The sequence below is a fragment of the Odocoileus virginianus genome, chromosome 34 (assembly GCF_023699985.2).
Source record: "Odocoileus virginianus isolate 20LAN1187 ecotype Illinois chromosome 34, Ovbor_1.2, whole genome shotgun sequence".
In the NCBI taxonomy this organism is placed as follows: Eukaryota; Metazoa; Chordata; class Mammalia; order Artiodactyla; family Cervidae; genus Odocoileus; species Odocoileus virginianus.
The window spans coordinates 11511917-11524854 of NC_069707.1; the positions used below are offsets into that span (position 1 = coordinate 11511917).

The 12938-nt window shown below is 37.5% G+C and overlaps 1 protein-coding gene and 1 long non-coding RNA gene across 2 annotated transcripts in view; one reads left to right on the top strand and one right to left on the bottom strand.

Annotated features, from left to right (window-relative positions):
* NOX3 (NADPH oxidase 3) overlaps nucleotides 1-9014 on the top strand; it is a 63644-nt gene extending 54630 nt beyond the window's left edge. The window contains exon 13 of the mRNA XM_020880131.2: nucleotides 8888-9014. Coding sequence (XP_020735790.2) covers nucleotides 8888-9014 — 127 coding nt within the window. The remainder of the gene's footprint in view (nucleotides 1-8887) is intronic.
* The window catches only part of LOC110129013 (uncharacterized), a 71052-nt gene continuing 61341 nt past the window's right edge, over nucleotides 3228-12938 (bottom strand). Inside the window, exon 4 of the long non-coding RNA XR_002311351.2 lies at nucleotides 3228-3633. This is a non-coding gene — a long non-coding RNA (uncharacterized lncRNA). The remainder of the gene's footprint in view (nucleotides 3634-12938) is intronic.

Genomic DNA, 12938 nt, shown 5'->3' on the forward strand with positions numbered 1-12938 from the left:
CAGGATAGAAGAGGAAAAGCATTTGCTCTGGGACCGTAAGACAAGAGTGAAGGCTGTATTTTCTGATTCTAGAAGATACTGACTATGTGACAAACAAGGGAGTTTGTTTGAGCTTTTGGGCCCCAGTGTAAAACATGCATGATTCCATACAGTCACATTGTTATTTTCATAATTTAAAAGTGCATAGTACGTTGAAAAACTTGGTGAAGTACAAAGCACTAATGCAAAGCTTTTGTTGTTATTTGTATACATTGTCTAAATCAGTCATTGTTCTGAACCCACATCTTCTACAGGTCTTGGAAGCAGCATGTCCTAATATTGTCTTTGTTTAAAGAATAGTTTCCACTTTTGAGGAAAGACCTGAAGGATAAGGACCTGGCAAGTGTGCCTTGTGGACAACTAGGAAAAAGCAAAAGGGTAGCATGTGCCAAGGCCCTGAGACAGCAGACACTGTTCCTGGCATAATCCAGGAGGCCATGGATCATGTTGCTATGTTCTTTTTTTGGAAAAAAATTATTCCTCTGATAAATGTTTTATACTCAATTTTCAATTATCATGGGACTAATGTCCCCACATTGCAGGCTTTTGACAGGGACACATGTATTGTGGTCTTCAAGCTTTCATAGATAAGACTGCTCTTTTCTATGTTGTTTTTGTTGTTGTTCAGTCATTAAGTCATGTTTGACTCTTTGTGATTCCTCGGACTGTAGCACACTAGGTTCTTCTGTCCTCCCCATCTCCCAGAGTTTGCTCAAATTCATGTCCCTTGAGTAGGTGACGCTCTCTAACCATCTCATCCTCTGATGCCCACTTCTCCTCTTGCTGCCCACTTCTCTTTCAGTCTTTCCCAGCATCAGGGTCTTTTCCAATAAATTGGCTCTTTGCATCAGGTGGCAAAGTATTGGAGCTTCAGCTTCAGTCCTTCCAATGAATATTCAGAGTTGATTTCCTTTAGGATTGACTGGTTTGATCTCCTTGCAGTCCAAGGGACTCTCAAGAGTCTTCTCCAATGCCACAGTTCAAAAGCATCAATTCTTCTGTGCTCAGTCTTCTTTATGGTCCAACTCTCACAACCTTACATGATTACTGGAAAAACCATAGCTTTGATTGTCCCTTATTGATGCTTCACATTGTATTTGTTTATTTGTGTTACATATGACGTTTACAGCCCAGTAAGAAGACCTTTCAGACCAAACCATTTATCTCCCTTCCCTCAGAAAGCTGTAAACCAGAAACACAGCATCAAGAGACGGAGGGTAGAACTGTGTTTGCACAAACTCTACCTCCAAAATTACGTTGCATTGTGCTGAGAATTGAGTCTGTCTGATTTTGCAGGGAGTGAGGAGTAGCGAACAGTTTGAAAGTGGGAAAATCATATAGCTGTCACTTTTCTCTTTGCCTTGTGAAGCGGGTGTTCATTCCTTTTCAAAAGTCATAATTAAAGTATAGTATATACATGTACTTAAAGCCCAGTTGAATTTTTCAGCACAAGAGTTATGGAAACTCTCTCTTCCCAATGGAAGACTTCATCTCTTCCAGAGTTTAAAAAAAAAAACAAAAAACCCAAGGTTTGGATGTCACTGAATCAAACCTCTATATCATACTTCCTAGTCCCAAATTCTACAAATAGTGTATCTGTAACAACCTTAGACTCTCTAACACTGCAACTTATTATACAACTTCAACTGTCAACGTAATTAACATTGACATGTGTTACTGTTGTTGCTATTGTTCTGTCCCTAAGTCATGTCCGACTCCTTGCCACCACAAGGACGGTAGCCCCCCAGGCTTCTTTGTCCTTCACTGTTTCCTAGAGTTTGTTCAGATTCACGCCCATTGAGTTGGTGATGCCATCCATCTCATCCTCTGTCATCCTCTTCTCCTCCTGCCCTCAATCTTTCCCAGCACCGTGGTCTTTTTCAATGAGTTGCCTCTTCACATCAAGTGGCCAAAGCTTCAGATTCAGCATTAATCCCTCCAGTGAATATTTAGGGTCGATTTCCTTTGGGATTCACTGGTTAGGAAAGCTCAGTTATCCTTTTATTCATGGAATGCCAGATTCCTGGGAAAAGACAAGTCACCAGTAGAAGGCTTAGCACTACTCTTCCAAAAGACTTTTTAAATGACCTCCTTAAAATAATTTTGTTTTCTGCTGTGTAAAAGGAGATTTATGTTTAATGAAGCTTTTAATGAAGACATCACAGAAAGAGAATGCCAATAGAATCTAATTTTTAAACAAGAGAATCTAATATTGAGAAGTATTTCAATATCCTGGCCTTTGCCAAGTTATAAATAAAACACACAATTCAATTATTGTTCTGCACAAAGAACAAAGTCACATTAATTTTCCTCAAGATGGTTATTAAAGAGATAAACAGTATGTTTTCCCCCCAATTATGTCAAGGAGATGTTTGTTCCCAAGTTTCATTGGCTACTCATAGAAGACAGGTCTGTCCTGTCATTAGCTCATATCTTTCAGCAAAGATGGGCCAGAAAGAATTGTTGGATTTGTTCATGGCCTCAGAAAAGGTTCTTTGTTCTTGAGGGTCTTTGAAGTAGGCTCTCAACCATTTCTATTCATCAGTGCAAAGCAGAGTATTCTTAGGGCTTACTCTTTTAAAAACATTTACCTGTTCATTTAAAGCAGTGGTCTGTTCTTGTTCTAAGAAGGAGTTAAATCAAAAGAATAAAGGGAAGAGGGGCAAAAATATTTTTTTACAGAACATGAAAAACAGCACCAAAAATAAAGCTTGAAGGGAAGTAGATCAAAGAGAACAGTGCAAGCTATAAAGGAAGCAGAAAATTGCAAAAATAACAGTAATGGAGAAACAAATTGATGGGCATCAAAATGAATACAAATAAGGAAAGGGAAAGAAAAAATTTTAAAGAGATCAAAGACAGAGAGTAGAAAATAGGGAAGTATACGCTGTTGTTTTTATGCACAATTAATTTTCATAATTGTATCAGCTGTATAACAAAAGCACAAGTATAATTTTAAAAGAAGATCAACAAATAGTAAGTGGACGTGTAAAAAGTAAGTCTTTTATTGACATGGCCAAACTGACATGCATGGAACTGTTGCTATACATTGCTTGAGTTAGACAAGCACAGAAAATTACTCTAAACTCACAAACAATGGAAACTATTCTTTTAATTAAAATACAAATGTTAATTAAATACACACATTGATATCTGTGTCTTATTAATCTTTAGAAATGCATGTCTTATACAAAAATGGGAGCTACATATCATTATTTGTAGATTTTATTATGACTCCAAACTTTAGGCAAACGTTCAGAAAATCAGGAAATTGTTTCCAAGAAGGTAGACAGAATGAAAATAAATATATCTTTATCACATCTAGCTACTTTTTGATAAACACATGTTATGTGTGTGCTCAACCTTCTGGATTTGTAGGTCTGTTGTCTTTAATTAATTGAATAAAATGATACTCCATAAGACTTCAATCTTGATCTTACATTTCACATAATATTTATAGTTTGCCACTTTTGACTTATCTACTAATAACTTCACCATGCCTTGTAGGCGTAAAACTTTATGCAATTAATCACCATAAAAACTTAGAAGATCTGGGCACTTTTTTCATAGCTTCAGTAGAAGTGTTTCTTTTCTCTGGAAGACAAAATGAAGAATAGAAGAATACTACCATTTGTTAGAACAGTACAACCCCAAAGTGAAGAAAGATGCCGACTTACCATATGACTGGGAACTTCTGATCCATGCTACATGAATGTATTTTAGACCACCCATTGTTTTCAGAAATGTAAAAATACCTTTCTACTAAATTGAGTAAATGTGTCCACCTGGAGCCACATTTGCTTGTGTGCACACCGCCCAATTCTCATTTGTATGTACATATGCACAAAATGTTTTTAAATGATATTTTTAAGAAATTAACATTCTGATTATAGCACACAAGCCTGTCTGTCTAAAAACATTCCTTATATGACTAAATTGCTCAGAATACTCAAAGAAATAGACTTTGGTAGAAATTCCACAAAAAACAAATTATAGCTTCAAGAGAAAAAGAAAGTCACCATAAACTTATGACTGGGCATTGTTAGCATACATAAGTAGTGTCTTTCCATCAGAGGATATCCAATCCTGTTATGATCAAGTGAAGAAATTCACTGAAAATTGCTGGCATTATTCCATTTGTGGTAGGTGGGATTAGGAAGGTCGGTGAGCACAAGGTAGATTTATCATTATTCTGCATTCTCTTTGGGAATTATCTATTGAAGCATTAGATACAGCAAAAATATTAGGATATTTCTGTGTGATGTATTTCTGTATGAGATGTATGTTTTCAGTTCTGTCAGAGGAAGGAGGGGATGCAATTGGCAGAAACATATCTCTGCCATGGGGATCCAATACTACAAGTCAGCTGCTTTCATTTCTCCCCCCCTATTTTAATCATGAGGGGCTTCCCAGGTGGTGCAGTGGTAAAGAATCTGCCTGCCAGTGCAGGAGACCCAAGAAATGCGGGTTCGATTCCTGGGTCAGGAAGATCCCCTGGAGTAGGAAATGGCAACCCACTCCAGTATTCTTACCTGGAAAATTCCATGGACAGAGAAGCCTGGTGGGCTATAGTTCAAGGGGTCGCAAAGAGTTGAACAATGACTGAGCAAACACACAACAACACACACTTTTCACCATGATGCTCTCAAGGGCAGCAGCTTTGTGATCCTAAGAGCCAAGTCCAGTCACCAGCTGTAGCTCTTGAAGGTACCATGAGAAGGATGAGGAATCTGGGACAAGAGTCCTCACGCACCAGAGGAGATGGAGTTGGTGGGAAGAGCTAGAGAAGTGTGTTGGCCATGAGCAAACACCGTTAGGCACGCCTGTAGCCCCTCATCAACCCCCGAGTAATTAGGTCGCAGCAAAAAGTAGCAGAGGAGGCCGCTATAAATAATCGGGAGGTGGGTTTTTTTTTTTAAATGGCCAACACAGTTATCATCTCTGGTTACGAAAAGGAAGGTGTTATTCAAAATATGATTATGAGATGAATTATTTGAAGGCTTCTCTAATGAAAAGCATTCTCTAGGGAAGATTAAATAGAAGTTGTGTCCATTGTCTGATAGTGAGCTTGTAGTTTTCATTGTCTTCTTTCTAAGCCTCCATAAATCCACAGGAAGCTTCTGTTTATCGATTTTATTTGCAGAGTGCACTCGGGGCATAAAGTAATTTGATTTTTTTTTTTAATGGGGTTTAGGGTCTGCCCCTATAGGGTTATAACTTACCAAGCATAAGAGCCAACACATAAAAACAAACATGCAATTTAAAGAGAGCAAAGCTCAAGATGGGAGAACCTGGGAAGCCAGTAAGGTGGTGGGATTACACTCACTCTCCCATATATCTGCTGGCCGGAAACCTCCCGGGAAGTGGCATTTTGGCTGCCTTTCATGCATGGCATCACCGAACTGTTTTGACAAATGCATCAAGCCCACAAAAAACGAGCACAATAGTCATTTAACAAATAAGAGGGGAACAAGAGAATTTTCTTTATTGTTTATCAGAGCTAAAAATGCTGTTAATGTTACCCATCTCTGCAACTTGTGTAAAATTTGTCCTTTCCCCATCAGTGTCAGATGCCCAGACTGATCAATGCTGCTAATGTTGTCCCCAATCCAACGCCTCCCGTGTGTGCAAACTCTGCGACTTGCAGGCTGTAAACTGAAGAATAATGCCTGTGGTTTTATACTTCTTTTACAGAGAATCTTTTTTTTTTTCATTCTGAGCATTCGTGGGTAATTAAACTTTATAGAAGAATGTTTTTTCTTTAGCAATCCCATTAGGGTTCTGTTGCACTTGGCCGTTGCCTCATAAAAGAAAAAAAAAAGCTGTCACATCAGTGCCTTCACTACTTTGTGAGGCTTCTTGGCTCCTTGCTTCACCGTGAGGTTTTGTGATGAGAAAGGTCCGTACTTGAAATCACAAACACAGAGGCAGGGAAGCAAGGCACACAGAAGAATGCCATGTACGGGGACCATAATGCACAGAGAGCTAAGGAAGGACTGGCCTTTCTGCCTTAGTGGAAGGCAGATGATGAAGGGCCTTTGTGAGACTTTTTGGCGATGACATAACCATGACAGTTACATAAATACAGAAACTTGTGTGCTCGGCTGTGCAGTGTAATAGCCGCACCTTCAAAGGAGGCAGGGTAGCTGTGAACTGCTGGGGACACCAGGGATACACCTGGCAGCCAGCAGTCAGAATCCTTTGAAATGGAGTCTTAAAGGCAGAGCATCAGAGAGCATCTTCATGATCTGCAAACAGTCACACGTGGCTGCAAGCGAAAGGGCAATCTTAGCCTGTTGGGAATGGACCAGTGGGCAGTCTCTTTGGTGACACCTACACTAATGGAAAAATATTACCACCCATATCAGTGTCTTTGAACATAGATGCAAGGTTGCCTCTGGGCATCAGACTCCTCACGGGGAAGACTTTTGCCTGACCCATCTATCATTCAAAATGCGACAGTCCAGAACTCAAAAAACCTAGTACAAGCCTGGGTGGGAGGAGAGTATAGGGGGGAATGGACACATGTATACGTATGGCTGAGCCCCTTCACTGTTCACCTAGAACTATCACAACATTGTTAGCCAGCTATACCCCAATACAAAAAAAAAAAAAAAAAAAGATGAATACTTCAGATAAAAAACAAAAATTCCTAGTGCAAGAGTGCTGGTCCAGGAAGTCTGTAATCACTGCTGGGTTAATAGTCCACATCACATCCTGTGGTCAGCTTCTTGGAGCAGGCAGACATAATGTAGGTTGTAATGTAAGCTGACCATTCTTGACAGCTCACTACGTGCTAAGTCTGATCTAACCCTCACAGAGGCACTTAAAAGTTTGGTATAGAACTGTCCCCGTGGACAAAGTCCCCAAAGAGGGACTTTGGGAAGCTAATTAACATGCCCAGCAATGAAGTGATGAATCAACAGCACTCAACCATCGACTGATAGTTCCATGTGCGTTAATTCCTCAGTCATGTCTGACTCTTCGCGAGCCCATGAACTGTAGCCTGCCAGGCTCCCTGTCCATGAAATTCTTAAGGCAAGAATACTAGAGTGGGTTGCCATTCCCTTCTCCAGGGGATCATCCCAACCCAGGGATCGAATTCAGGTCTCCTGCACTGAAAGTAGAGGCTTTACTCTCTGAGCCACTAGGGAAGCCCTTAAACACCTTTAAATTTCTTCATTAAGTCATAAACTCATATTTTTTTCAGTGGGAAATGTTTCCTGAAGAAGTGTTTTCTCAAATTCAGCCATAGGAATAATCGCTTTAAAAATAATACTTAACCATTTTAAACATATTGTCATTTACAAATGAATCCACTTGATAAGTTCCTTTGAAGCTAAAGTTTGAAATGTAATTGAACCATCAATTTCTACCATGGCTATTATTGTTCAGGAACACATAATTAAATGTGGATTCAACACATGGCAGAGAATCATGTTAACACACAAGCTAAGAAGAATGAGGTTATAGAGGTGTTTCTCAACAAACACGATATGAGGACGTAAAGGTGTTGTGTAGGGCTGGTCCTGAAGTTCAAGGAATTTTTCTAAGACAGTGTTTCTCAGAGGATAGCTCATAGGGCCATGTGCTTTAATAGCACCTGGGAGGCTTGCTAAAAATGCATTCCTTGGATTCGAGCCTGAGACTCTGTTTTAATAATCTGCCTAGATAATTTTATGCCTAGCAAAGTATGAGAGTTTCTAACCCAGACTCGAACCACGAATTAAGCTTGTGCCAGAGATTAGAAAAATACTACAAGGAATAGCACAATGCAAGATAAGGGAAATCATGGTTTCTATAAGTCCCTGTAGAGACTGGTCGCTTCCACTTTTCAGAGACAACAGGAATCCTGGTGCTAACTCATTATTTATATATAAGGAGAGCCAGCAGTTGTGTTTTCAAGGGATTGGCGCAGCCCTGGGACATTCATTATATGCAAAAACATTCCTTCAACACTGTTTTCTGAAATGCCATAATTAGAGAGGACAACTTTGAGGTGACTTCATTTTCAGCCATGTGATCTTCCTTTCCAACTCTTCTTTTTGGCATTCTTTGAAAATTAAAGTAATTCCAACAAGAGAAGTAGCAAAAGTTGCTAGGACTTTCATATAAGTGATCTTAACTATGAAAAGGCAGGGTTGAATAATAGTAATAACTAACACTTTTAAAACCTTTTGGAACGCATTATCTCATTTTGCTTTGGATAAAGCATACCACGTAGTCATTATTATCTTAGTTCTCATGTGGAGATTGAGGTTCATAGTCTTGCTCAAGAGCATGCAGATAATAGGGAACAGAGCCATTTGTTTATTCCCCCAGCAAACAAATATTGTCTACCCAGGATTACAGAAATGAGTAAGACAGACCAGGTTCTTGCTCTTGGGGAGGTGACATTCTAATCACCAATCCAAGAGAATGCTAATCAAGGTCACGACCAAAATTCCACCCAATATCACCTCTATAATGAAACGCCTTCATCTGTCATCATGGCACCTGCCAACCTCAATATTCTTCACATCACCTATCTGTATCACACAGCATCTTGTGATACAGAGCTTAACAGGATTCTGGGAACCTGTGGGAGAATATGGTGCTAAAAGTAGGAGAAAAGATTTTGAGGACATGGCTGATTCATGTCAATGTATGGCAAAACCACTACAATATTGTAAAGTAATTAGCTTCCAATTAAAATTAAAAAAAATATTTTGAGGAAAGAAGAAAGTGGGTGGAGAAAAATACATAAAATCACAACCACAGCTACTCGCTAACTGTATCCTTCTGTCTTGGCTGCTGGCTGGACTTGCCCTGTGTAACACATTCTGTTCTTGTCTCACCCCCACCACAGCAGCAACATTGGCGTGTTCTTCTGTGGACCCAAAGCTCTCTCAAAGATACTTCAAAGAATGTGCCGCTTATATTCATCTGCTGACCCCAGGGGGGTTCACTTTTATTACAACAGAGAAAGCTTCTAGACTTTGGAGGGAAAAAATCCACGTGTTGTGTAAGTGGCTACAATCATATAGGTCAAGCATCAGGAAACTTTTCCCATAATGTGCCAGATAATAATTATTTTAGATTTTGTGGATTGTATGGTCTCACTTGCAGCTACTCAACTCTGCTGTTGCCAGCACCAAAGTAGCCCCTGTATCTTAACAAATGGAGGTGGCTCTGTTCCAGCAAAACTTTATTTAGGGACACTGAAAGCAAATTTCATATAATTTTCTTCTGTCATAAAATATTCTTCTTTTGATTTGTTCTCAACAATTTAAAAATGTAAGACATTCTTAGCTCGTGGGTTGTCCGAAAATGGGTGGTGGGCCAAATTTGACTTGTAGGGAAGTAGTTTGATGAGCCCTGATATAGGCCATCTTTCCCAAGCTTGTTTTCATGCTTAACAATAAGTCCAAATGGAGACCGGCATGGCTGCTTGGCTCATAGCCTCCTTTAGAAGTCATTTCAAATTTCATCTCCCCGATGGCAGAGACATCTGCCTTGTATCCAAACCTGATCTTTTCTGCTTTAAACTTAAGCTCCTTTGTGCTTTTTTCATCCTCTATAGATCTGAGAAATCACCAATGGGGGTTATCTTTCACAAAAATCCTTTCTATACTTGAAAATGATAATAAAATCATTCTTTACCTATCCCTTTTCTAGTCCAAACAATACTGAACTCTTAACTTTTCATCCAAGGATATATACCCTAGCACTTCAATCATTCTTGTTGCCCTTCTTCAAATCCATTTTCATTCTTCACATCCTTTTAAAATGTGTTGACTAAAATGAGATGTAACATTCTAATCTAAGCATGACTAGTAGTGTATAAAAGAGTGATTTTTTTTTTTACAGCTTGTATGCCATATGCTTTTCAATACAACTAAATTCTGTTTGCATCTCTTTCCTTCCTTCCACATTTCTTTCTTTCTCTCTTTTAATAAGTACTTTTTGTTACAATCACATTTTGATCTATGATCATCTTGATACTTACACCTCAGCTCAACTTCTACCCCAGAAACATACTGGAATTTTTTTTTTAATTTTATACTCTTATTGAGCCAGTATTTCCATGCCATGCAGCTGTTTTATCCCAAATATGTTCAGAAAATACTCTTCATACTGTATAGTTTTCTCTACTGGTATCAATTTATTTTTAGAATTTTTCTTTCTAATATTTCAATATTGTTTTAAAGTCTATCACCAGATAATAATACTAGTACTTAGCTCAGTTTATCTCAAATCTTTTGCTCAGATGTTCAACCTTAGACTCCTTTCTTTAGATTCAATTTATTAAATCCAAAGGATTCCATGATGAATTTTTGTTGCTGCCTGTTAATATGAGCACCTAGTTGGGAACATATTAAAGATAACTAACCATGGAGAATGGTACATCGTCCTATACTGTCTTAACTTAAAAATAAGATATCATATACAATAAAACAAAAACATTTAATGAAATTAAAACAGGTTATGTTTTACAAATGCTTCTTATCTTTGTAGGTGGCCATTCTTCCATGGAACAGAATTTAATTGGTCTGACCTGATTTGTTTTTACAAAGTTAAGCAGCCACTTAAGCTTGTCCAGGTATTTCTAAATTATAAATTGATCATTTGTTTTACTTTATCCTCAAATATTAATGCTGATTCTGTAATTTCTAGGGTATATACTTAACTATATTCTAGGGGGGAAATTAGGTATATCCTGATATCTCAAAAATTATTTCTACTAACTCTGCATTGAAATTTATTAGTATCTTTAATTATTCCTTGGAGAGTATCATCCAAATTCTACTAATTTTAATACACCAAACCTTTCTGTCTATTTATTTCCCCATTTAAATTTGATTAGCCTTTACAACTAGGCATTTCTGTAGTCAAATATGTTTATCTAACCTTTAATAGGAAAATAGATATATTAAAATATTTTCTCTGGATTATATTCAATTCTTACTTTTCTTTACCTGTCTATTTGTAAATAAAATGTACTCTCTGGTCAACTAAATTTGTCTAATAAGTATACTTGTCATTAAAAATAGGTTTCAGTCTCTGTAGATTTCTTTTAATTTTGTTATAAATCTAAGATTGTTCAAAACATAGAAAACTTAAAAAAAAAAGATTTTGCTGCATTTGAAAAAAATTTTTCCTGTTTGCATCCCTTTTTAGTTCTGAGCTTTAGGTTATTTCTCTAAATGCCATGTAGAATCTGACCTATCTCAATAGTAAAAATACAAAAAAATCAGTAGATTTCTTTAACGCAACAATAATCAAATAGAAAATACATATTTTTTTAAAAAGGAAAGTGTCTTTTCAAAATAGGAACAAAAATACAGCAAACATAAACTTATTTAACAAGAATTATGTAAGGTGATTTGATAATTAGCAAACATTTACAAAGAGATATTTTTAATTTGATAGAAATAGCATGTTCCTAAATAGGAATATTAAGCATACCAAAAATATTGATTTGTTCTAAATTAACTAGTAGGTTAAATAAAATTATAATCAAAATTTAAATTCTCCTTAAAACTTTTTGAAATGCTAGATATGCTAAAGTTTACCTATAAGAATATATAAGCAAGAGAGAAGCAAAAAAAACAAAATGTGAAAAGAAAGATAAGAAAGAAAGAAAAAAGGAGAAGAAAGAAGAACAGAACAGAAAGGAAGGGAAGATAAGGAAGAGAAAAGAAAATTCAGCCTCCAGAGGCATCATCGTAAAACATAAGATTGTAAAGTAACCAGAAAGATAAAACTAAATTACTTACAAATAAACAACAATAAACTTGACAGCTGCCTTCTCAGAAGCATAAGGAAAGGAAAGTGAAGTCGCTCAGTCGTGTCCGACTCTTTGCAACCCCATGGACTGTAGCCTACCACGCTCCTCTGTCCATGGGATTCTCCAGGCAAGACTACTGGAGGGGGCTGCCATTTCCTTTTCCAGAGGGTCTTCCCAACCCAGGGATCAGACCTGGGTCTCCTGCGTTGTAGGCAGACTTACCATCCGAGCCAGCAGGGAAGTCCTTTAGAAGCGTAAGTAGAGACCAGATGATTATGAAGTAATACCTTCAACATGCTGAAGGAGCATAACTATAGATGGAGATTTTTGTGCTCAATGAAATTGTTGGGCAAAAGTGAAGGCCAAAAACAAAGTGAAGGTGAAATAACAGATATTTTCAAACAAAAGAATGACTCAGAACGGAGCTTCAGAGGAGTAGAGTAAGGTGGAATCCAAGTCAAACCACTGCTCTTTCTGCTTCAGAATTCTCTGCGCCTTTTTTTTTTTTTTTTTTTTTTAGATTTTTATTTTACTGTAAAGATGAAGACAGTATGGTACTGGCACAGAAATAGAAATACAGACTAATGGAATAAGATAAAGAGCCTGGAGATAAATCCACACACCTATGGACATCTTATCTTTGACAAAAGAGGCAAAAACATACAGTGGAGAAAAGAGTCTCTTCAGGAAGTTGTGCTGGAAAAACCAGTCAACTATGTGTAAAAGAATGAAATTAGAACACTTCCTAACACCATATGCAAAAATAAACTCAAAGTGGATTGAAGACCTGAATATAAGACCAGAAACTATAAAACTCTTAGAGGAAAGCATAGGCAGACAACTCTCTGACATAAATCACAGCCAGATCCTCTATGACCCACCTTCTAGAGTAGTGGAAATAAAAACAAAAACAAGCAAATGGGACCTAATTAAACTTAAAAGGTTTTGCACAATGAAGCAAACTATAAGTAAGGTGAAAAGACAATCCTCAGAATGGGAGAAAATAATAGCAAACTCAACAACTGCCAAAGGATTAATTTCCAAAATATACAAGCAGCTCATGCAGTTCAATACCAGAAAAACAGATAACCCAATCAAAAAGTGCACAGAAGACCTAAATAGACATTTC